This window comes from Cyprinodon tularosa, unplaced genomic scaffold (assembly GCF_016077235.1).
Source record: "Cyprinodon tularosa strain WSP-4 unplaced genomic scaffold, ASM1607723v1 ctg871, whole genome shotgun sequence".
In the NCBI taxonomy this organism is placed as follows: Eukaryota; Metazoa; Chordata; class Actinopteri; order Cyprinodontiformes; family Cyprinodontidae; genus Cyprinodon; species Cyprinodon tularosa.
This window is the reverse complement of record NW_024039642.1, coordinates 337,337-363,778: the sequence shown is the minus strand read 5'-3', so window position 1 is coordinate 363,778 and position 26,442 is coordinate 337,337. Positions and strand designations below refer to the sequence as shown.

The 26,442-nt window shown below is 44.4% G+C and overlaps 1 protein-coding gene across 1 annotated transcript; it reads right to left on the bottom strand.

Annotated features, from left to right (window-relative positions):
* Nucleotides 1–5,617: 5,617 nt before the first annotated feature.
* On the bottom strand, nucleotides 5,618–25,841 carry LOC119775444 (homeobox protein SEBOX-like). The gene is made up of 3 exons (XM_038273427.1): nucleotides 25,396–25,841; nucleotides 23,094–23,299; nucleotides 5,618–6,602 (listed from the first exon to the last, which is right to left on the bottom strand). Exons 1-3 carry the CDS (start codon nucleotides 25,478–25,480, stop codon nucleotides 5,913–5,915), a joined length of 981 nt encoding a protein of 326 aa, XP_038129355.1. The 5' UTR covers nucleotides 25,481–25,841; the 3' UTR covers nucleotides 5,618–5,912.
* Between the last annotated feature and the right edge of the window lie 601 nt (nucleotides 25,842–26,442).

Below are 26,442 nucleotides of genomic sequence, written 5' to 3'. Positions count from 1 at the left end.
CTTAAATGCAATGACTGTAGGCTACAGTTGTAAAACAGAAAAAAATATAATTAGCTCAATGCATGGGGTTAAGGGTCTTGCTCAGGGACCCAGAGTGGCAGCCTGTGGGAGATCAAACCTCAAAACCTCAGGATTCCCTAACTACTAGTCATTCTTTCCATACTGTGACAGCATGGATTGTTTTCTTTTCAAATACAAGGGTTGTTTCCTTTTTAAAGCAACCACGAAGGGACTCGAACCCTCAATCTTCTAGACGCCTTATCCATTAGGCCACGTGGTCCCTGACAGTAAAGTCGCAAAATTACAACAAACAAGTTGTATTTTATAACAACTCTTCCCAGAAGCCCTGTCTTCCCTAAAATGAGGAATGTGGAGCATCATGGGAAGTTCTACTTTAGCATCGGTTAGTTTCCAGAATAAAGTCGTAACATTATGAGAATAAAGACATAAAATTACGAGAATAAAGTCATTATATAACAAAAAAAAAAGTCACAACGAGAATAGTCCTAAAATTAGGACAATAAAGTTGTAATATTAAGAGAATAAAGTCCTTAAATTACGAGAAACAAGTTGTATTTTATGACAACTCTGACCAGAAGCCCTTTCTTCCCTAAAATGAGGAATGTGGAGCATCATGGGAAGTTCTACTTTAGCATCGGTTTGACAAATCAGGAAATCATTTATCAGCAGCATCAAACTGGGCAGGATGTCAAAGTGGACTCTGGTTGCTGATTGGTGGAGCTGGTTGGCCGTCATCTGCTGGGCGGAGCTCCAGGCTTTCTTTCTGAAACAGGTTTCTTTATGATGACTTTATTCTCGTAATTTTACGACTTAATTTTCGAAATAGAAGAAAAAAATCTCTATCCTTGCCCTAATACTCTGTCGTATGCGACAGTAAAACTGAGAAAAGCAGCCTTAGCATTTAAATTAAATTCCTGCATTCGTCCTCCATCCTGCTCTTTTGTCTCCCGCTATCTTCTCCATGAGCAACACTTGGCTCGACCAATAGGATGAGGGGATTCTGGATCGTTACATAAATGCTGTCAGCTCATTGGTCACAACACAAGACAGGGACGGGAACAAGTTTACCATAAGTTTTGTATCTAACGTGCCCTTGTTCTCCATTTTCCATCAGCTTTTTACTGACTGTTTTTTACTCTCCCAGTAAAACGGGACAAAGTTCGTTCCTTTTCCACTAAATACGGAACGATTCCGTTTTTCAACGGACGGCTGGCAACCCTATTGCCATGAGGATAAACAAAAGTCACAGATATGTGCTTCAAATTATGACTCAAACATTATAGAAAGGGTTACTTTTGAAGATATTGGAGAAGCTAAAAAATACAATATATTATATTATACAATAGATTATATACACCTGGCTGACATCACCCTGCTAATGGCAGATGCTAGGCTAATATTAGCCTAGCTTGTCGTCATGAGATCCACAGAGGCCTCATATCAAAACCAAGTTAATGAAAAATATTTCATATCAAATATTTGTTTCATTGAGGACAGTTAGATTTTACCGTATTTTCACGACTATAAGGCGCACTTAAACGTCTTTTTTTTCCCTCAAAATGTGCGGTGCGCCCTATGGTGCGGTGCGCCTTATGTGTGTTGTAACTGCGACTTTTGAGACCACCTCATTGAGGAGATGATGAAAGAGTGGCTTAATGTAAGGAGACCAGGTGTTTTTTTTTCCACTCATCACCATCGCTGTTAATATGTGACTCCATGCGTGCGCATCTCACAGCTGATGTGAAAAACATGGGGAAACAAATTAACGCTGTGCTCGCTGTTCAACCGCTCGACATCGGTGTGAACCGGACCCAGCAGGTGCAGCAGAAGCAGCGAGTTTACATGCAAAGTCAATGGTTGACGCGCGTATAGGTGCAGCAAAAGGTCCTGCAGCGCGTTTTGAGCTGCAGGTGCAGCGCGTCGGGAGCGCGCCGCCAACGCGCTGCTGCTGCTCGAGATGGAAAAATTGAAGTTTTGCTGCTGGACGCGCCGCATCAACCAATCAGAGAAGCTGATCTGGGAGCTCACAGCGAGACAGACACAGCGCTCTGATGACATATGATATTAACGTAAATGAAACGGGCTGGGGAGATGATGAAAGGCAGGTGTATGTGAGGAGACCAGGTGCTTTTTTCCACGCATCACCATCGCTGCGTGCCCATCTCACAGCCGATGTGAAAAAAAAAGGGGAATCAAATGAACGCTGTGCTCGCCGTTATCCCGGGGGTCTGACAAAGGAACTTCAACCGCTCGACATCGGTGTGAAGCGGCCGTTCAAAGTAAGGCTGCGAGCGGCGTGGGAGCGATGGATGACAGACGGAGACCACAGTTTCACGATAAGTGGAAGGCAGCGCCGGGCAAGTTACGCCACAGTTTGAGGATGGATTGTAGATGCTTGGACTAATGTGTCTGCTGGCTCTGTTGTTCAAGCTTTCGCAAAAGCCGGCATTATTTCTGAGGAGCCGCGCTGCACGGAAAGTGACTCTGACAGCGAAGAAGGGGAAACTGGCATGTCTGATTTAGCGCAGCTGTTTAATTCAGAAACAGAGGATGATGACTTTGATGGGTTTGATTAATACTTTGTAATAAATACATGAATAAAGCACAAACATACTCAGTTTTGCTCCCGCTCTATTTTTCTACCTGAAAACTTAATTCAACAGCAGCCTCTGGGCGGGTCTCCTCCTCTTCACCGCAGTGGCTGGCAGGTGTTTTTTCATCTAAATAATCTAAATCTTGCAGCTATATTTGCTGTGATCAGTGGGAATAAAGTAGTTTTAATATGTTTTTAAGTGAGAAAGTCCACCTGAAAACTTAATTGCAGTCAGTTCATCCAGATTATCTATTTCTGTCGGAGGCGCTCAGACCCCCACATACCAGCGGTGCACCGACAGTAAATCCCTTCAACAGCAGCCTCACACGGTGGCTGGCAGGTGTTTTTCATCTAAATAATTTACAGTGCAGGCACCAGGATACCGGCAATAAAAGCGAACATATTCCGTCGGCAGGTTTCAGGATTTTAAGTCAATTTAGGAGTGATCACAGCGCTGTGTCATCTGCGATGTGTCTGTCTCATGGCCAGCACGCAGGTTTGATTAATTTGTAATAAATACATGAATAAAGCACAGTCATACTCAGTTTTGGGCCCGCTGTATTTTTAAAATACGCAGTAGAGGTATTTAAAGGTAGTAGAGGACATTTCCCTGTATATAAAAAATGCGCCCTATAGTCCGGTGCGCCTTATGTGTGTGTTAAATACAGAAATGGGACACATAACTGAGACTGCGCCTTTTAGTACGGTGCGCCTTATGTGTGTGTTAAATACAGAAATGGGACACATAACTGAGACTGCGCCTTTTAGTACGGTGCGCCTTATGGTCGTGAAAATACGGTAATTTAGATCAGTTTTTACCATTGTTGTGTTAGCAAAAGCTAATTACAATAAGACGATGAGTGAGTCTAAATGAGAAGGAGAGTTTGCATTTTTTATTTACAGAACGTAACAGCAAAGAAAATAATGGTTAGAAAAGAAAATAAAAGTTAATGAGAAAAACAAAAATGCAGCTGAAATCCACAGACGTGCTGGAATAGGATAAACCAGTTGTTCCCACAGCGGGGCCCCTTTCAGGGCCCCCAGAATTACCAGAATTATTTACCCATTTTTAAAATAAATCCATTACATTATCGAATTCTGTTGCCCAGTAAAATGAATAGTTAAACTGAAAATAAATACATCTTCATAAAGGTGGTTTTATTATTTAATTAAAGGATATTGTTATTTTATCTCAGTACGGGAGTGAAAACTTTATCTTAATCCACAATATAGATTCATCAGCTTCACAGATAAAACAATAATATTCAAATCTCACTACATCTGCTCACAGAGTTGGGGAAGTTTTCACACCACAAGTCCTTGGTGGTCCAACCAGAACTGAAACCGGATCCGTCTGTGTTAACAGAATTACTTAAAAAAGTAAAGAACTGATTTCAATAACATTTTTACAGGAGGTGGTCCTCATGCAACCAAACAATCCGTTGAATTCTGGTGATGATCCAGTTTGTAATCTGGATACAGGATTTTTTTTAAAGGATTCTTTAACTTACTGAAAGAACAAGCAGCTTCCCTCCTGCTTGGAGGAGGTCTGCATTATGGAGGTCTGCTTGGAGGAGGTCTGCATTATGGAGGACTGTTTTGAGGAGGTTTGTTTAGTGAAGGTTTGCTTAGCTGTGGTCTGCTTGGTGGAAGTCTACTTGGCGGAGGTCTGCTTGGCATAGGTCTGCATTATGGAGGTCTGCTTGGAGGAGGTCTGCATTATGGAGGTCTGCTTGGAGGAGGTCTGCATTATGGAGGACTGTTTTGAGGAGGTTTGTTTAGTGAAGGTTTGCTTAGCTGTGGTCTACTTGGCGGAGGTCTGCTTGGCATAGGTCTGTTTGGCATAGGTCTGTTTGGCGGAGGTCTGCCTCCAGTAGGTCTGCATGGTGGAGGTCTGCTTAGCGATAGTTAGCTTGGCGGAGGTCTGCATCGAGTACGTCTGCATGGTGGAGGTCTGCTTAGCGATAGTCAGCTTGGCGGAGGTGTGCATGGAGGAGGTCTGCATGGTGGAGGTCTGCATTATGGAGGTCTGCTTGGAGGAGGTCTGCATTATGGAGGACTGTTTTGAGGAGGTTTGTTTAGTGAAGGTTTGCTTAGCTGTGGTCTGCTTGGTGGAAGTCTACTTGGCGGAGGTCTGCTTGGCATAGGTCTGTTTGGCATAGGTCTGTTTGGCGGAGGTCTGCCTCCAGTAGGTCTGCATGGTGGAGGTCTGCTTAGCGATAGTTAGCTTGGCGGAGGTCTGCATCGAGTACGTCTGCATGGTGGAGGTCTGCTTAGCGATAGTCAGCTTGGCGGAGGTCTGCATTATGGAGGACTGTTTTGAGGAGGTTTGTTTAGTGAAGGTTTGCTTAGCTGTGGTCTGCTTGGTGGAAGTCTACTTGGCGGAGGTCTGCTTGGCATAGGTCTGCTTGGCATAGGTCTGTTTGGCATAGGTCTGTTTGGCATAGGTCTGCTTGGCATAGGTCTGTTTGGCATAGGTCTGTTTGGCGGAGGTCTGCCTCCAGTAGGTCTGCATGGTGGAGGTCTGCTTAGCGATAGTCAGCTTGGCGGAGGTCTGCATCGAGTACGTCTGCATGGTGGAGGTCTGCTTAGCGATAGTCAGCTTGGCGGAGGTGTGCATGGAGGAGGTCTGCATGGTGGAGGTCTGCATTATGGAGGTCAGCTTGGTGGAGGTCTGCTTAGCGAAAGTCAGCTTTGTGGAGGTGTGCATGGAGGAGGTCTGCATGGTGGAGGTCTGCATTATGGAGGTCAGCTTGGTGGAGGTCTGCTTAGCGAAAGTCAGCTTTGTGGAGGTCTGCATGGAGGAGGTCTGCATTATGGAGGACTGTTTGGTGGAAGTCTACTTGGCAGAGGTCTGCATGGTGGAGGTCTGCATTATGGAGGACTGTTTGGCGGAGGTCTGCATGGAAGAGGTCAGCTTGGTGGAGGTCTGTGTTCTTGGATTGCTTTTCTAGTTTTCCTTAACGAGCAGTTGTTAATTTGGTCCGACAGTAAAATAGTAATCTTTGCTCCGTATAAACCCGTTTCTGGGGTCTGGTTTTGCTTTCGGTCTTTAGGTTTAGATTATCTCCTCCACCCGCATCTTAAAGACAAACGGTTGTTCAGGAATACTTGGTAACGACCATCCTAAGGAATAACTACAGAGGTAAAACCAAAGATACCTTCTAAACATCAACAGTAGCTACGGCGTGCAGGGATAACGGTCTCTATGTTACTCTACTAAAAGACAACATCAACACATTCCACACAGAGGATGGAAGTAAAACATGGTGGTTAGAAATGTTCTTATTGTTCCGTATTAGAACTCCAGAAAGTTGGTCACGATGGCGGCGTTGTAGATCAGATCGGAGATGTATCCCATTGAGGTCTGAGGTCCCATTTGGGAATGATGGTGGTGGTGGTGGTGGCCTTGCCCTTGGGCTACCTCCCAGCACACTGGTTGATGATGGGAAGTTTGGTCCGCTGAAGCGTGAGCTCCACCGCCAACGCTGGCTCCGTACACGGGCTGATGGTTCCCAGGCGGAGCCAGGCTCTGAGGCCTGAAGTTGGTGAAGGCCTGGTATGAGCGGGTGGAGGGATGGTGGTGACCCTGCCTGCTGATTGGCTGAGGAAAAGATCCGGAAATGATGCGGCTGAATCTCGGCCCCAGCTGCTGCTCCTCCTCCCAGCGGTGCCCATCTGACCCTTTGGAGCAGCTTTGGAGGAGCTTTGGTGCAGGCTGCTGATGAAGCGATGAAGAAGATGGAGCGGTGTACGATACCTGGTTGCTATAAATTTGGATCAAATCAGAGTAAATTTGAGGCATTTCTTCACAGGACTGGTTCTGGTCCTGCCTGAATATCTCTGCCAGGGTGGTTGTAGCTGGGTAGGTGGAGCTCCCGAGTCCAGCAGAAGGCTCCAGGAGACATGGACCTCTTCCATCAGACTTGGTGGGCCTGCTCAGTCTGCTTGTTTTAATGCTCCTCGCTCTTCTGTTCTGGAACCAGACCTGGTGGGGGGGGGGGGGGGGGGTGGGGGGGGGGGGAGAAACGAGGCAGATCACTGCTGAGTATCCTCATCGTCTCAGAGCTAAGCTCATCTTCTAACTATCAAGTCAGAATTCGCATCATAAATACCATATTTTCCAGACTATAGAGACACCTCACTGTTTGCTGCTTCCAATAAATTTTCAGAAGAAAACTTGAGACGTACGTATTATAAGCCTCACCGGGCTATAAGCCTCACCGGGCTATAAGCCTCACCTGGCTATAAGCCTCACCTGGCTATAAGCCCCACCTGGCTAAAAGCCTCACCTGGCTATAAGCCTCACCTGGCTATAAGCCTCACCTGGCTATAAGCCTCACCTGGCTAAAAGCCTCACCTGGCTATAAGCCTCACCTGGCTATAAGCCCCACCTGGCTAAAAGCCTCACCTGGCTATAAGCCTCACCTGGCTATAAGCCTCACCTGGCTAAAAGCCTCACCTGGCTATAAGCCTCACCGGGCTATAAGTCTCACCGGGCTATAAGTCTCACCTGGCTATAAGCCTCACCGGGCTATAAGCCTCACCTGGCTATAAGCCTCACCGGGCTATAAGCCTCACCGGGCTATAAGTCTCACCTGGCTATAAGCCTCACCGGGCTATAAGCCTCACTGGGCTATAAGCCTCACCTGGCTATAAGCCTCACCGGGCTATAAGTCTCACCTGGCTATAAGCCTCACTGGGCTATAAGCCTCACCGGGCTATAAGCCTCACCGGGCTAAAAGCCTCACCTGGCTATAAGACTCACCGGGCTATAAGCCTCACCTGGCTATAAGCCTCACCTGGCTATAAGCCTCACCTGGCTATAAGACTCACCGGGCTATAAGCCTCACCTGGCTATAAGCCTCACCTGGCTATAAGCCTCACCGGGCTAAAAGCCTCACCTGGCTATAAGCCTCACCTGGCTATAAGTCTCACCTGGCTATAAGCCTCACCTGGCTATAAGCCTCACCGGGCTATAAGCCTCACCGGGCTAAAAGCCTCACCTGGCTATAAACCTCACCGGGCTATAAGCCTCACCGGGCTATAAGCCTCACCGGGCTATAAGCCTCACCGGGCTATAAGTCTCACCTGGCTATAAGCCTCACTGGGCTATAAGCCTCACCGGGCTATAAGCCTCACTGGGCTATAAGCCTCACCTGGCTATAAGCCTCACCGGGCTATAAGTCTCACCTGGCTATAAGCCTCACTGGGCTATAAGCCTCACCGGGCTATAAGCCTCACCGGGCTAAAAGCCTCACCTGGCTATAAGACTCACCGGGCTATAAGCCTCACCTGGCTATAAGCCTCACCTGGCTATAAGCCTCACCTGGCTATAAGACTCACCGGGCTATAAGCCTCACCTGGCTATAAGCCTCACCTGGCTATAAGCCTCACCGGGCTAAAAGCCTCACCTGGCTATAAGCCTCACCTGGCTATAAGTCTCACCTGGCTATAAGCCTCACCTGGCTATAAGCCTCACCGGGCTATAAGCCTCACCGGGCTAAAAGCCTCACCTGGCTATAAACCTCACCGGGCTATAAGCCTCACCGGGCTATAAGCCTCACCGGGCTATAAGCCTCACCTGGCTATAAGCCTCACCGGGCTATAAGCCTCACCTGGCTAAAAGCCTCACCGGGCTATAAGCCTCACCGGGCTATAAGCCTCACCTGGCTAAAAGCCTCACCGGGCTATAAGCCTCACCGGGCTATAAGCCTCACCTGGCTATAAGCCTCACCGGGCTATAAGCCTCACCTGGCTATAAGCCTCACTGTTGGGAGCTGGAGAAGTTCCACCTTTCTCCAGCAGAGTCCGCCGTGGATCCTTCTGAGTGAGCCTCCTGCACAGCTGCAGCCCATCAGGATCATCAGAGGATCCACTATATAAGCTGTCTTCAGACCTTGCCTAAACGCCGCAGTGTTGATCCAGTTGGTCAGCGCCTAAGCCTAGATCCTCAGTGTAACTTTGTGACTTTGAATCCAGCCTGGATTCTAACCGTTATCTCTGTCTTCCAGGAAACCAGTGTCTCCTCTGTGAAGCTCAGGAAGAGCTAACCTGCCGAGCCGACCCTCTGAGCCAAACCTGAAGATTCATAGAGAACTTCCATGCAGCTCAGGACTAAGAGCTGGAAAACCCAAAGCCAAGGTCTGTTCATGATTAGACGTGAGACGCTGAAGCAGCAAGCGGACTCTGCTGATGAACTCCTCTCCAGATCCAACAGTGACTCTCCCAAAGCTAACCTCAAGAACCCTCAAGGTACAACCAGTTATCATCTAGAAATCAAGCTCCTGCTTGCAACGCTAACTGAACTGTCTCTCACGCAGACTCCAGTGAACCAGTGTCCAGGCCCGAACCAGAACCAGTATTTTCAGTGTGCTTGTATCAAAATAAACTTGTTGAACTTTTATTCCTGTGTCCGTCAGTGGTGTTCTGCATACTTGGGTCGCTATTAGTGAACCCATCATGACAGAACACTGCGGCCAAACTCAAGGCCCAGCAGATCACCTCACCCGTCGATTGGAGGAGCAGGATGCCCAAATTCAAGGACAAACCCAAACGCTCCGTGAGTTATACCGCCTGGTTGATACTCATAACCATATGCTACAGAGCTATGCTAACTATTTGAACAGCGCTAATGCTGCACCAGCACCACAACCATATCCGGGTCCAGTTCCACCTCCGAGGTCACCAGCGGTGACGTCATCAGAGTTCCGCCCAAGTCTTCCAGAAAGATTTTCTGGTAACATGAAAGATTGCAAAGGATTTTTATTTCAGTGTCGTTTGATTTTTCAGTACTCCCCAGGCAGCTTTTCCACGGATTACAAGAAAATAACCTTCATCCTCTCTCAGCTAACAGGAAGAGCCTTGGAGTGGGCTCAGGCAAGATTTGCCACCGACGATAGCCTTAACTGTTATTACTCTGATTTCCTCTCTGAATTTACTCAGGTATTCAACCAAGAGACAGATCAAACCATTGACTCTCGAGCTCTTTTCAATCTAAAACAGGGAAATTCTTCTGTGGCTGAATTCTCCATCAACTTCCGGGTTAAAGCGGCAGCTTCCGGTTGGAACCAAAGCGCTCTGAAGGGAGCCTATTTCATGGCTTTAAATGAGCACATTAAAGATGAGCTTGCAACCCTCGACGAACCAGCTACCCTCAAAGATCTAATTCGTCTTACCATTAGATTGGACAATAGAATCCGTGCCAGAAACAGTTCTAAAAGGCAGGGGACACTTTCTTCTGCCTCACATAACGTGACTGTTTGTTCTTCCTCTACAGAGCAGCTGCCCATTCAGAGACCTAAGTCCCAGTCTCTACCGCTGCCCATTCAGGCCTCTCATTCGGGCGAAAGAAATGTCGAACCCATGCAGGTGGGACACACGAGGCTCACCCCAGAGGAGAGACAAAGACGTTTTCTAAGCAAATTATGCATTTACTGTGGTGAGAGTGGACACTTCATCGCTTCCTGCCCGGCTAAATCAAAAGCCTGGGCCCGCCAGAGGATCTGAGGAGTCTGGCGGGCCAAATTAACACTAAGAAATCTCCTCGACTGTTACTTCCTGCCACGTTGTTTTGTTCTAACCAAAGCCTCTCTTTTTCTGCATTCATCGATTCAGGCTGTGAACGGAACTTAATCGATTCTAACCTCGTCCAACAGCTCCAAATTGAAACCATTCCTCTGACTCAGCCTCTTAGTGTTTCTGCTATTGACGGAAAGAGACTTCACCAAGTTACCCATCAAACTCAGCCCCTCGAGCTACTTCTGTCAGGTAACCACCGAGAGACAATAACATTTTTTGTTTTTCCCTCTGCATGTTCCCCTCTGGTACTTGGTTTCGAATGGTTGGAGAAGCATAATCCTCACATTAATTGGACAGAGCGTCACCTGGAATCTTGGTCCACTTCATGCCATGAAACATGCCTCCGTTCAGCTGCCCCCTTGGTGGGGTCTCCTAGAGGTGGGGGGGAGATGGACTCTCCTGACCTTTCTTCTGTTCCTTCCGAGTACCATGACCTAGCACCTGTCTTCAGTAAGGTCAGTGCGACGTCCCTACCTCCACACAGACCATATGACTGCGCCATTGAACTATTACCTGGTGAACCACTACCTAGCAGCAGATTGTATAATATTTCCAAGCCTGAAAGAGAAACCATGGAAAAATACATTAATGAATCATTAGCTGCAGGAATAATCCGCCCATCTTCCTCTCCTTTGGGCGCTGGATTCTTCTTCGTTGGAAAGAAAGATGGCTCTCTGAGACCATGTATTGATTACCGAGGTTTGAACCAGATCACAATAAAGAACAAATACCCACTTCCTCTACTCGCCTCTGCATTCGAACCCGTACAGGGAGCCACAGTTTTCTCTAAACTGGATTTAAGGAACGCATATCATCTTCTTAGGATCCGAGAAGGAGATGAATGGAAAACAGCCTTCAAGACTCCATTGGGCCAATTTGAGTATTTGGTAATGCCTTTTGGTCTAACTAACGCTCCAGCCTGCTTCCAGGCCCTTGTGAATGATGTTCTCAGAGACTTTTTAAATGTATTTGTCTTCGTTTACATTGACGACATACTCATTTACTCCAAGAACCTCAATGAACATAAGAAACATGTCCGCCTTGTTTTACAGAGACTGCTGGAGAACAAGCTGTTCGTAAAGGCAGAGAAGTGCGAATTTCACCAGTCTTCAGGCACCTTTTTGGGGTTTGTGCTCGAGGGCGGCCAGGTAAAACCATCTGAGGACAAGATAAAGGCAGTTTTAGACTGGCCAGTTCCAGAAAACCGCAAACAGCTACAGAGATTTCTAGGCTTTGCAAACTTTTATCGTCGGTTCATCCGGAACTATAGCCAGACCACCCTTCCACTAACTTCTCTGACCTCTGTCAAATGCACTTTTCAGTGGACTCCTGAGGCGCAAGCTGCGTTTGATAAATTAAAATCTTTATTTTCCAGAGCACCAGTGCTAATGTAGCCTGACCCAGCTAAACAGTTTATCCTTGAGGTGGACGCTTCAGATTCTGGAGTTGGAGCTGTCCTATCCCAGAGACTTGACACGGATCAAAAGATCCACCCTTGTGCATTCTTCTCCCGTAGACTTTCTTCCGCTGAGCAGAATTACGATGTGGGAGACCGAGAGCTGTTGGCCATCAAACTAGCATTGGAGGAATGGAGACATTGGCTGGAGGGAGCTGAGCATCCGGTTCTTGTATGGACTGACCACAAGAACCTGGCTTACATCCAATCAACCAAGCAAGCCAATCCTCGCCAATCCAGGTGGTCCATTTTCTTCTCACGGTTTAATCTCATCATCTCCTACAGACCCGGATCCAAGAATGTCAAACCCGATTCTCTCTCTCGTCTTTACTCCGTCGATCACCCCGAGACACCTGAACCTGTCCTTCCGCCTTCCTGCACAGTGGGAGGGGTTAACTGGGAAATCACTGACCTTATCAACTCCGCCCTGGCCACTGAACCCGATCCAGGTAACGGTCCCACTAACCGAACCTATGTTCCATCTTCCGTCAGGTCCCGTCTCATCCAATGGATGCATGCTGCCAAGTTTTCTGCTCATCCAGGAGTCAGCAGAACAATAGCTTTGATCTCAAGACGCTTCTGGTGGGCCACCCTCCATAGAGATGTCAAGGAGTATGTGTTGGCTTGCTCCACATGTGCCCGTAATAAAGCCTCACACCAACCTCCTTCTGGCCTGCTTCAGCCGCTTCCAGTTCCCTCGCGCCCTTGGTCCCATATCGCCATTGACTTTGTCACAGGCCTCCCCGTTTCTCGAGGTATGTCCACCATTTTGACCATTGTAGACCGTTTTTCGAAGGCCTGCCATCTCATTCCCCTTAGGAAACTCCCCACGGCCTTCCAGACAGCCCAGCTCCTCGTCAAACACGTCTTCCGTTTACACGGCATTCCCCAAGAGATCCTCTCGGACCGGGGTCCTCAGTTCATTTCCCAGGTTTGGAAGGCATTCTGTTCTGCTCTCGGCTGTAAACCCTCTCTGACCTCTGGTTACCATCCTCAATCAAACGGACAAACAGAGAGGATGAACCAGCAGCTGGAATCAACTCTTCGTTGCCTCACCTCTAACAATCCCGTGGACTGGAGCCAATTTCTCACTTGGATCGAATACGCGCACAACTCCCTCAGATCTGCTTCCACTGGTCAATCTCCCTTCCAGGTTAGTCTCTGTTATCAACCTCCACTTTTCCCCGCAGACGAGAGAGATTTCGGTCCAGTCAGTAAACCAACACATCCGCCGCTGTCAGAAAATCTGGAGAGAAACCATCGCCACCCTCAACCGATCTTCAGAGACCAACAAACGCTTCGCCGACTCCAGGAGACGTCCCGCCCCCGAGTACACAGAGGGCCAAGAGGTATGGCTATCCACTCTGGACATTCCCCTCAAGGGGATGTCCCGAAAACTCTCGCCCAGATTCATAGGCCCCTACAAGATCTCCCGAGTCATCAGCCCATCAGCCGTCCGTCTCCAACTGCCTCAGTCTCTCCGGATTCATCCAACCTTCCACGTGTCACAAGTCAAACCTGTCGTCTCGAGTTCTCTGTCCCCGCCTTCCGACTCCCCACCACCCGCCCTGGAGGTCGATGGTCATCCAGCCTTCACCGTTCGACGCATCGTGGACTCCCGTCGACGAGGTCGCGGCTGGCAGTACCTCGTCGACTGGGAGGGCTACGGACCGGAGGATCGCCAGTGGGTTCCGGGCTCGTACATCCTCGATCCTGCCCTTATCGAGGAGTACGAGCGTTCCTGCCCTTCGACCTCTTCCGGACTGCCAAGGGGCGGTCGTTGAGGGGGGGGTACTGTTGGGAGCTGGAGAAGTTCCACCTTTCTCCAGCAGAGTCCGCCGTGGATCCTTCTGAGTGAGCCTCCTGCACAGCTGCAGCTCATCAAGATCATCAGAGGATCCACTATATAAGCTGTCTTCAGACCTTGCCTCAACGCCGCAGTGTTGATCCAGTTGGTCAGCGCCTAAGCCTAGATCTTCAGTGTAACTTTGTGACTTTGAATCCAGCCTGGATTCTAACCGTTATCTCTGTCTTCAGGGAAACCAGTGTCTCCTCTGTGAAGCTCAGGAAGAGCTAACCTGCCGAGCCGACCCTCTGAGCCAAACCTGAAGATTCATAGAGAACTTCCATGCAGCTCAGGACTAAGAGCTGGAAAACCCAAAGCCAAGGTCTGTTCATGATTAGACGTGAGATGCTGAAGCAGCAAGCGGACTCTGCTGATCAACTCCTCTCCAGATCCAACAGTGACTCTCCCAAAGCTAACCTCAAGAATCCTCAAGGTACAATCAGTTATCATCTAGAAATCAAGCTCCTGCTTGCAACGCTAACTGAACTGTCTCTCACGCAGACTCCGGTGAACCAGTGTCCAGGCCCGAACCAGAACCAGTACTTTCAGTGTGCTTGTATCAAAATAAACTTGTTGAACTTTTATTCCTGTGTCCGTCAGTGGTGTTCTGCATACTTGGGTCGCTATTAGGGAACCCATCATGACACTCACCTGGCTAAAAGCCTCACCTGGCTATAAGCCTCACCTGGCTATAAGCCTCACCGGGCTATAAGCCTCACCGGGCTATAAGCCTCACCGGGCTATAAGCCTCACCTGGCTATAAGCCTCACCTGGCTAAAAGCCTCACCGGGCTATAAGCCTCACCTGGCTATAAGCCTCACCGGGCTATAAGCCTCACGTGGCTATAAGCCTCACCGGGCTATAAGCCTCACGGGGCTAAAAGCCTCACCTGGCTATAAACCTCACCGGGCTATAAGTCTCACCTGGCTATAAACCTCACCGGGCTATAAGTCTCACCTGGCTATAAGCCTCACCTGGCTATAAGCCTCACCGGGCTATAAGCCTCACCTGGCTATAAGTCTCACCTGGCTATAAGCCTCACCTGGCTATAAGCCTCACCGGGCTATAAGTCTCACCTGGCTATAAGCCTCACCTGGCTATAAGCCTCACCGGGCTATAAGCCTCACCGGGCTAAAAGCCTCACCTGGCTATAAACCTTACCGGGCTAAAAGCCTCACCTGGCTATAAGCCTCACCGGGCTATAAGCCTCACCGGGCTATAAGCCTCACCGGGCTATAGGCCTCACCTGGCTATAAGCCTCACCGGGCTATAAGCCGCTGATATCTACCGAACTGTCTCCCAATAAACCTTTAGGGCGAGCTCTACATATAACCCCTGGAGTAGGGACGAAGAAGAATACTAGCTCGCATTAGCTTGTTAGCTCGCAGCAGTGTCACTAGCCGATCCGTCCCAGATTTCTCATTCTCTCCATTGAGTTGCGTGACATCATCATCGGACACGCTAAGCGCAGTCACAGTAACGTTCCAAAGGCTATTTGAGTGTATTGCTTTTTTGTTTTTAAATATGCGATATTTACGCAAATTTCAAAATTATCAAACGCATCCCACTGCCAGAAAAAAGACAAAGGAATAAAAAAAGTAAGAAAAACAAAGCATTGCCTCCCCCGAAGTTCGTGCAGGACGGGTCGTGTTTCTAGAACGGATCGGATCGTGACCAGCGGTTAGAGCTGTCTCTTCATTGATTCAGCAGCTTTAAGGCGGCAAATAAATGTCAAAATGCGTGAATTCTGGACATTTGCTCTCTGTCATTCCTGCTGCTAGCATATACCTGTGCTAAATGAAAATTAGCCGCTTTCATTTCCAATTTTGACTTCTTCCTCTGGCGGTTAGGAAAAATCCACAGAAAAGCTGCACCTTCTTATAAGTTGCATAGTTCAAAGCGTGGGGAAAAAAGTAGGATCTTATAATCTGGAAAATACGGTAATCATCCGAGCCATTTTATTTGAAACACAGACACCTAAACTAGTCTCGCATGTATTTTCAATTTTATATGTGTAAACATTCAATACCATGACCCCCAATATGTCCCAACCATCAGTCCATGCTGCTTCTCTGCTCCTCTAAAAGCCTCCCAACTGAATTTGAAGCTGTTACCGTACGTTAAGGTCAACTTTTGTAACTTTGAAAATGAAACCTGTCAGGAATCCAGTTTGTGTGGTCTGTTTTAGTGTTTCCTTTCCTCCTCCACCAAGTGGTGCCCCGTCCTCATTGAGCCTCCCTGCACACCTGCAGCTCGTTGCCTCATTACCTGTGGAGGACTCTTAAGGTGCTGACTGCCACTACCTCGTCGCCAGAGTGTTTGCCAATATAGGGTACTCTAGCCATGTTTAGTTTAGCAGAGTCTAACCTGAGTTTTTTGTTTTGCCAGTTTTGGTTTCTCTAGCCAAGCTAAGTTTTGCTGAGTTAAACTGAGTTTTTGTCAACCTGAGTCTTAACTTTGTTTTTTGTTCTTTGCCTCTCGGCAGGAAGTCATCCTGCAAACTGGATTTTTTTGGACCATCTCTCTCTGGAAGGATCAACTGAGCTTCTAACTGAGTTTGGGTTCCAAACAGGAGGTTTGGATCCACTTTCCTCAAGAGGTCGTTTGAGCTTCACACTGAGCAAAGGTTTCATTTGCACCGCAGCCCGTTCAAGTACTGCAGGAGATCTGAGTGGCAGTCAGCTTCTCCATTCCCCAAGGAACAACCACAGACTGAGTAAACCCCGTCCGCCCACCATCAAACAAGACAATCACTGGAACATCCCACACAGACTGGATTCAATAAAGACACCTTTTTTCTGGAAACATGAGTCTGCAACCTATTCATCTTCTTCAAGTCAAAGAATCAAATTTCTCACTGGGCCTGAACTAACCGCAGTGTCTTCCCCTCACTTTCCAGTTCCGGTTTGACAGTGTTCAGAGCAGCACTGGATTCATCTATATATTCTAAATAAACCTGTTAAACTTTTCCCTGGTCTCTCGGTTTGGTCTTCTGCATTTTGGGTCAGACCTTTAATTAAATCATGACAAAACCAAGCGGAGAAGGGAAGTGCAAAGGAAGGCGAGTTAATTGTGTAGCACAATTTACTACAAAGAAAATTTAACGTGTTTTACATGTTTTGCATAGTATACCTTTAAGGGTCTGTCTCAGGAACCCAGAGTGGGGATCGAACCCGCTACTAGCAACCTTCTCAGAGCACAATCCCCCTGCTCTAACCGCCATGTCAACACTCCCCACTGGGTGACATTAAAAGTTACCCAGTGTGATATGCTGATGAAGGTTCTCAGTCATCCAGGTCAAAGTCATTCCGTAAAAATTCAAAAAATATCCACTGGACTTGGTTTTCAAGATTTGAAATCAAATCTTGAAAACCAAGTCCAGTGGATATTTTTTGAATTTTTACGGAATTACCCAGTGTGAGTTTTAAGAAAATAGATAATATAGCAACATCTGATCTTACATTTTCATATTAACTGCTAGAAAAGTATAAATGAATAACACACAAATAATCAAAAAACATTTTCTTTTACTTATTAACCAAACAAAAGCAGCAATAATACATTTTCTAGTCAGAAACTTCCTGTAGTCGTTTGGTCGTCTGTGACGTCTTAGGAAAAGTTAACATGTTCTGCTTTCTGCAGAAATCATTTAAATTTGATTTAAAGAAAAAGATTTCTACCTGGAAGCATCATTAGAAAGCTGCCTCTGTAAATCATCATTATTTTAAGTTTAACTGTTTGTTTTATGGTGCAACAGAATTTAACATTACCATCAGTCTGTTTCTATTAAGTCCATTTCTATCATCTCTCTGCTTTAAAGAAAAAGTCAAACTTCTGAAAGTTCTTTAAATCTGAAATGATTCCATCCTGTTCAATAAATGATCAGTGTTTTTAATTCAGAGTAATTTTCATGTGAATGTGCTTTACTGGAGGCATCCATGTTTGTCAAAGAACACTACTGCCACCTACTGGTTAGTGACGTCACGGTGCGGTATCGGCTGTTGATCAAGTCCCAGTGCTGTATCTGGTGTTTGTCACAACGCGCTATTATCCAAGTCATCTTGAAAACATTCTTCTTCCAAATGTTGGCTACATATTACGGGTTTTTTCTCTGGCCAGAAGTTCGATGGCAAATCCTCCCTCTTCAAGTTGGCGATCCAACGACCAACCCGTCCGTGGAGGATCAGGAATCAGAAAGGTGGAATAACTCTTTTTTTCACTTTTCCCCGATGTATTCCAGCATCCAGCTGCCATGCACGTGGGCATTGTCAGTTTCACTATAGCTCTGGTGAATTTCAATGGTGAAGTCCTCTGGAAATCTTCAATAATTGTTGTTGATTGCAGATGTGTCTAGTAGTTCCCATTGATTTATCTTGGAAAGCGGGGAGAATGGCGCTAGGCTTACCGCACCGTGACGTCACTGCTGGAAGATGGCAGGAGGGAGGGGCTACTATATTTGGGCAAAGATGGCCGCTCACAGACTCAGTGATCGCCATGAAAATTTTATTTTTTTACTGAGTTACACTAAATTCATTAAATCACTGCGAAAGCTTTAGGTATAAATAATGATCGGTGGATTACTATTTGCTGAAAGGACTTTTCCTTTAATTACACTAAAATAATCTGAGGTTTAAACCTCCTTCAAAAAGCTCAACAACACTGTAATAAAATAGTCTAAATCTAATAAAAAATATCCTTTTCTTGTTTGGATTTTATGAGAATTTTTATTTAAATTGCTTGAACGTTACAGCATTGCTGAAACGGATATAAAAATCCATAAATTCAAGTTAATTTACTAATTTGTACAGATTTTTTTTCACCACTGTATTTAAATGAATTAGAGTGATCTTACTCTCACCTGTATCTTACTCTCACCTGTATCTTACTCCCACCTGTATCTTTCTCTCACCTGTATCTTACTCTCACCTGTATCTTTCTCTCACCTGTATCTTACTCTCACCTGTGTCTTTCTCTCACCTGTATCTTACTCTCACCTGTATCTTACTCCCACCTGTATCTTTCTCTCACCTGTATCTTACTCCCACCTGTATCTTTCTCTCACCTGTATCTTACTCTCACCTGTATCTTTCTCTCACCTGTATCTTTCTCTCACCTGTATCTTTCTCTCACCTGTATCTTACTCTCACCTGTATCTTTCTCTCACATGTATCTTACTCTCACCTGTATCTTTCTCTCACCTGTATCTTACTCTCACCTGTATCTTACTCTCACCTGTATCTTACTCTCACCTGTATCTTTCTCTCACCTGTATCTTACTCTCACCTGTATCTTACTCTCACCTGTATCTTACTCTCACCTGTATCTTACTCTCACCTGTATCTTTCTCTCACCTGTATCTTACTCTCACCTGTATCTTTCTCTCACCTGTATCTTACTCTCACCTGTATCTTTCTCTCACATGTATCTTACTCTCACCTGTATCTTTCTCTCACCTGTATCTTACTCTCACCTGTATCTTTCTCTCACCTGTATCTTACTCTCACCTGTATCTTTCTCTCACATGTATCTTACTCTCACCTGTATCTTACTCTCACCTGTATCTCCACTGTCGCTACAAGCATGCTTAGTGTGGGGGATTGTATTTGAGTCAATGAGTCAATGCAATCAACTGGTTTTCCTTAGATAGAAAACTTTGTATCAATTTGATCTGGTTGAACTGTAAAGTGCCTTGAGATGACATGTGTTGTGAATTTGGCGCTATATAAATAAACTGAATTGAAAATTGAATTGAATCTTTCTCTCACCTGTATCTTTCTCTCACCTGTATCTTTCTCTCACATGTATCTTACTCTCACCTGTATCTTTCTCTCACCTGTATCTTACTCTCACCTGTATCTTTCTCTCACCTGTATCTTTCTCTCACCTGTATCTTACTCCCACCTGCATCTTTCTCTCACCTGTATCTTACTCTCACCTGTATCTTACTGTCACCTGTATCTTTCTCTCACCTGTATCTTACTCTCACCTGTATCTTTCTCTCACCTGTATCTTACTCTCACCTGTATCTTACTCTCACCTGTATCTTACTCCCACCTGTATCTTACTCCCACCTGCATCTTTCTCTCACCTGTATCTTACTCTCACCTGTATCTTACTCTCACCTGTATCTTACTCTCACCTGTATCTTTCTCTCACCAGTATCTTTCTCTCACCTGTATCTTTCTCTCACCTGTATCTTTCTCTCACCTGTATCTTTCTCTCACCTGTATCTTACTCTCACCTGTATCTTTTTCTCACCTGTATCTTTCTCTCACCTGTATCTTTCTCTCACCTGTATCTTACTCTCACCTGTATCTTACTCCCACCTGTATCTTTCTCCCACCTGTATCTTTCTCTCACCTGTATCTTTCTCTCACCTGTATCTTACTCCCACCTGCATCTTTCTCTCACCTGTATCTTACTCTCACCTGTATCTTACTGTCACCTGTATCTTTCTCTCACCTGTATCTTACTCTCACCTGTATCTTACTCCCACCTGTATCTTTCTCCCACCTGTATCTTTCTCTCACCTGTATCTTTCTCTCACCTGTATCTTACTCCCACCTGCATCTTTCTCTCACCTGTATCTTACTCTCACCTGTATCTTACTGTCACCTGTATCTTTCTCTCACCTGTATCTTACTCTCACCTGTATCTTTCTCTCACCTGTATCTTACTCTCACCTGTATCTTACTCTCACCTGTATCTTACTCCCACCTGTATCTTACTCCCACCTGCATCTTTCTCTCACCTGTATCTTACTCTCACCTGTATCTTACTCTCACCTGTATCTTACTCTCACCTGTATCTTTCTCTCACCAGTATCTTTCTCTCACCTGTATCTTTCTCTCACCTGTATCTTTCTCTCACCTGTATCTTTCTCTCACCTGTATCTTACTCTCACCTGTATCTTTTTCTCACCTGTATCTTTCTCTCACCTGTATCTTTCTCTCACCTGTATATTACTCTCACCTGTATCTTAATCTCACCTGTATCTTTCTCTCACCTGTATCTTTCTCGCACCTGTATCTTTCTCTCACCTGTATCTTACTCTCACCTGTATCTTACTCCCACCTGTATCTTTCTCCCACCTGTATCTTTCTCTCACCTGTATCTTACTCTCACCTGTATCTTACTCCCACCTGTATCTTACTCTCACCTGCTTCTTACTCTCACCTGTATCTTTCTCTCACCTGTATCTTTCTCTCACCTGTATCTTACTCTCACCTGTATCTTACTCCCACCTGTATCTTTCTCTCACCTGTATCTTACTCCCACCTGTATCTTTCTCTCACCTGTATCTTACTCTCACCTGTATCTTTCTCTCACCTGTATCTTTCTCTCACCTGTATCTTTCTCTCACCTGTATCTTTCTCTCACCTGTATCTTACTCTCACCTGTATCTTTCTCTCACATGTATCTTACTCTCACCTGTATCTTTCTCTCACCTGTATCTTACTCTCACCTGTATCTTACTCTCACCTGTATCTTACTCTCACCTGTATCTTTCTCTCACCTGTATCTTACTCTCACCTGTATCTTACTCTCACCTGTATCTTACTCTCACCTGTATCTTACTCTCACCTGTATCTTTCTCTCACCTGTATCTTACTCTCACCTGTATCTTTCTCTCACCTGTATCTTACTCTCACCTGTATCTTTCTCTCACATGTATCTTACTCTCACCTGTATCTTTCTCTCACCTGTATCTTACTCTCACCTGTATCTTTCTCTCACCTGTATCTTACTCTCACCTGTATCTTTCTCTCACATGTATCTTACTCTCACCTGTATCTTACTCTCACCTGTATCTCCACTGTCGCTACAAGCATGCTTAGTGTGGGGGATTGTATTTGAGTCAATGAGTCAATGCAATCAACTGGTTTTCCTTAGATAGAAAACTTTGTATCAATTTGATCTGGTTGAACTGTAAAGTGCCTTGAGATGACATGTGTTGTGAATTTGGCGCTATATAAATAAACTGAATTGAAAATTGAATTGAATCTTTCTCTCACCTGTATCTTTCTCTCACCTGTATCTTTCTCTCACATGTATCTTACTCTCACCTGTATCTTTCTCTCACCTGTATCTTACTCTCACCTGTATCTTTCTCTCACCTGTATCTTTCTCTCACCTGTATCTTACTCCCACCTGCATCTTTCTCTCACCTGTATCTTACTCTCACCTGTATCTTACTGTCACCTGTATCTTTCTCTCACCTGTATCTTACTCTCACCTGTATCTTTCTCTCACCTGTATCTTACTCTCACCTGTATCTTACTCTCACCTGTATCTTACTCCCACCTGTATCTTACTCCCACCTGCATCTTTCTCTCACCTGTATCTTACTCTCACCTGTATCTTACTCTCACCTGTATCTTACTCTCACCTGTATCTTTCTCTCACCAGTATCTTTCTCTCACCTGTATCTTTCTCTCACCTGTATCTTTCTCTCACCTGTATCTTTCTCTCACCTGTATCTTACTCTCACCTGTATCTTTTTCTCACCTGTATCTTTCTCTCACCTGTATCTTTCTCTCACCTGTATATTACTCTCACCTGTATCTTAATCTCACCTGTATCTTTCTCTCACCTGTATCTTTCTCGCACCTGTATCTTTCTCTCACCTGTATCTTACTCTCACCTGTATCTTACTCCCACCTGTATCTTTCTCCCACCTGTATCTTTCTCTCACCTGTATCTTACTCTCACCTGTATCTTACTCCCACATGTATCTTACTCTCACCTGCTTCTTACTCTCACCTGTATCTTTCTCTCACCTGTATCTTTCTCTCACCTGTATCTTACTCTCACCTGTATCTTACTCCCACCTGTATCTTTCTCTCACCTGTATCTTACTCTCACCTGTATCTTTCTCTCACCTGTATCTTACTCTCACCTGTATCTTACTCCCACCTGTATCTTTCTCTCACCTGTATCTTACTCTCACCTGTATCTTTCTCTCACCTGTATCTTTCTCTCACCTGTATCTTACTCTCACCTGTATCTTACTCCCACCTGTATCTTTCTCTCACCTGTATCTTACTCCCACCTGTATCTTTCTCTCACCTGCTTCTTACTCTCACCTGTATCTTTCTCTCACCTGTATCTTACTCCCACCTGTATCTTACTCTCCCCTGCTTCTTACTCTCACCTGTATCTTTCTCCCACCTGTATCTTTCTCCCACCTGTATCTTATTCTCACCTGCTTCTTACTCTCACCTGTATCTTTCTCCCACCTGTATCTTACTCCCACCTGTATCTTTCTCCCACCTGTATCTTATTCTCACCTGCTTCTTACTCTCACCTGTATCTTTCTCTCACCTGTATCTTACTCTCACCTGTATCTTACTCTCACCTGCTTCTTACTCTCACCTGTATCTTTCTCCCACCTGTATCTTTCTCCCACCTGTATCTTTCTCCCACCTGTATCTTATTCTCACCTGCTTCTTACTCTCACCTGTATCTTTCTCTCACCTGTATCTTACTCCCACCTGTATCTTACTCTCACCTGCTTCTTACTCTCACCTGTATCTTTCTCCCACCTGTATCTTACTCCCACCTGTATCTTACTCCCACCTGTATCTTACTCTCACCTGTATCTTACTCTCAGGTAAGTGTGTGTGCGCCGCCAGCCTCTCCCTGAGGGTGATGTCGGGGTACGGAGTCACTGCAAAGGCCTGCTCCAGCTCCGACAGCTGGGCTCGGCTGAAGATTGTCCTCTTCCTTTTCCTCTGACCCTCCGTCAAAGCGCCGCCTCTGTCCGCCTCCTGAGGGGACACGGCCCCCCCGCTGAGACCCTCTTAGGGCCGCAGAAAACCAGCAACACAGTCAGGGTTAATTAACAGGGACTGAATTACGGATTTATAGTGAAATCATTGATCTGATGACGTTAAGCTGCAGGGAAATAATCAGTTTTTATGCGTTATTATTTCCTTTAGAAGATCTGTGAGCTTTTGTTTAGCTTTGATCAGAGATTGTCCAACATTTATGCTCAAATAAGAGCCTCACTACTTCACCACACTGCAAAAATCTGACCTAAAATAAGTAAAAGTTTCTTAAAATTAGTATATTTCCTCTTAATCTGAGCAGGTAAATAAAAAGAGCTGGAAAGGTAACAAGTATTTTTAACCATTACACTGCAAAAAGTATCTAGATATAAGTAAACATTTCTTAGATTAAGTGTATTTACACTTAATTTGAGTAGATAAAATAAATGATTTGCCAATGGAATGAGTATTTTTAATCTTGAAAGAAGATATTTAGATAAAATGTACTTGAAATAAGACAATGCAATTGTGTTTTGGTATTTTTAATGTAAATTGTCCTTTTCCGATGGCAAAATGTCTCTTTTTATCTCCTGAATCCAAGAACAAATGCACTTATTTTAAGAAAAAATGACTTAACTAGATTTCTATTTTTTTCACTGTAAAATAAAATACATAGAATTACATATTATTCACTTGAAATAAGATAATGGAGTTTTTTTCTTCTTGTTTAAAATGTAAATAAAGTTAGTCGGTGGTGAAACATCTGAACTACCTGCTAAAATCAAATAAAATATACCAGTTCAAGGACAATAACGCATTTTATTTTATTATTTTTGCTGTTTGTAATAGTAAAATTCACTGGAAAAACAATCTAGAAATAAGTAAAAATGTCTTAAATTGAGGGTATTTACCCTTAATTTGAGTAGGTAAACGAGATAGTCTGCCAATGGAATGAGTATTTTTACTCTTACAATAAGATGATTAGATAATATGCACTGGAAATAAGACAATGAAATTGTATTTTCTTATTCTATGTGTATATTTTCTTGTTCCATTGGCAAAATGTCTCCTTTACTTCCTCAATCCAAGAACAAATGCACTTATTTTAAGAGAAAATTACTTATATAGATTGCAATTTTTTCCAGTGTGTAGCCACCCAAGAAATGACTTAAGAGTATAAAGTATTTGGTGTTCAGCTACTGAGTAACTCCACACAAACATCGACTGTTTAAAATTTAATAAGACCAAATATAGAGGTATGTAATATTTTTATTATTCCTGCTCTGTCAGCTAAAGGCACGTTTTACAGTCTCCATATTCCATTACAAAAACACAAATCCGCTCGTCTACAGTGACTAAGAGAAAAAACACACAAAAACCATCTACAAATAAGTCAACATTTCTTAAAGTTAGTTCATTTATCTTTAATTTGAGCAGTTAAATATGAGGATTTTCCAATTAAATGAGGAATTTACTCTCAAAATAAGATAATCAGATAATATGCAATTGAAATAAGACAATTCAATTGTTTTTCTTATTTTAAATGTAAATTGTTTCGTTCCATTGGCAAAATCTCTCACTTATTTGAAGTAAAAATCACTTATTTAGATTAAAAAATTTTTGCAGTGCACATGAACGTTCCTTGCCCTTCTTCCATGTCATATCAGTTTAAGGAAACCAGTCTCATGTTTCAACTTTTTCTATAGGGAGGTCAGGCAACCCTGCAAAAACGACCTCAAAATTAGTAAAAATGTCTTAAATTAAGAGTATTTACCCTTAATTTGAGCAGGTAAATAAGATGATTTGCCAATGGAATGAGTATTTTTACTCTTAAAAGAATGTATCTAGCATTATGCACTTAAAATAAGACAATGCAATAGTTTTTTTCTTATTTTAAGTGTAAATTGTCTTGTTCCATTGGCAAAGTGTCTCACTTAAATACTTAATTCAAGAAAAAATGACTTATTTAGATTAAATTTTTTTGCAGTGAAAGAGTCGTTATCAAAACAAATTGACATTTATAGCGACCATAATGTTGTTTCTTCTTTAAAACATTCCTATTTTCTCCTGTTTCCAACCTGCAGAACGAGGAACTGCTTTAGTTTGCTCCTCCTTCACCTCCTCTCACCTTTACAGACCTCCTGGTCTCCAAACATCTCCACGTCCTTCTGCTGCTTGATCAAAGGGAAATCCGAGTGCAGGAACAGCGCCATGGGTTCAGCCTCGCTGATGAGTGAAGTTCTGCCGCTCGCCGTCCCCAGAGCCCATGGGATGGCGAGGAGGAGTCCCGGCTCGTTCCATCCCACTCAGATTAGACGGAAAGTAAAGGTGCTCCACGGACGTCTGTAATCCTCCTTTCATCACATCAACACTTCTTCAGCTGCTCCTTTGTTAAAAACCCACATATAACCCAGAATATATTGATTATTTTTGTTAACGAGACCAAGAATATTCACCTTTGGCAAAAATGATCTTTGAACAGTTACATGGTAAAAAGTCTTTATTTTGAACATAATTGGATATTTTGAATTCTATAGCACATTTTTCCTGAAGTAGGTCATGTGGCTTTTTAATCTAGCAAACTCGAAACACCCCATTTTCCCCACAAATAACTCCCAGATTAAGAGCCTCGATAATCTTTGAGATCAACATGACATCATGTCATTTCTGAGCCACATCGACTGACCAACATTCTCCAAACCTTTATTGACATCATGGATTAAACGGCGTTTCCAGTCTAAACTAGAAGGAGTTTCATTTAATGAGGAAATGATTCAGACACGGAAGGAAACTTCAGCAAGTTTCATTTCTGAACCAGAACCTTGGAAACAGGATGGATCAAACAGATCACCTGTCTGTAATATAGATCTAGATAGATAGATAGATAGATAGATAGATAGATAGATAGATAGATAGATAGATAGATAGATGATAGATAGATAGATCCAATATATAAATATAAAATATGAATTAAACCATACAAGTAAAAAACACACTAAACAAAATGTAGGTTTTTTTTATTTATTTATATTATCTATATATCTATATAGTGGACTTTATAGTGAACTCAGTTAACTTTCCAAAAAAGTTCATAAACCATCCGCTGGACTTTGTTTCTATGTTTGCAGACATTTCACCAGAGGCGTAGCCAGGAATGTTTATAAGGGTGTCCAGG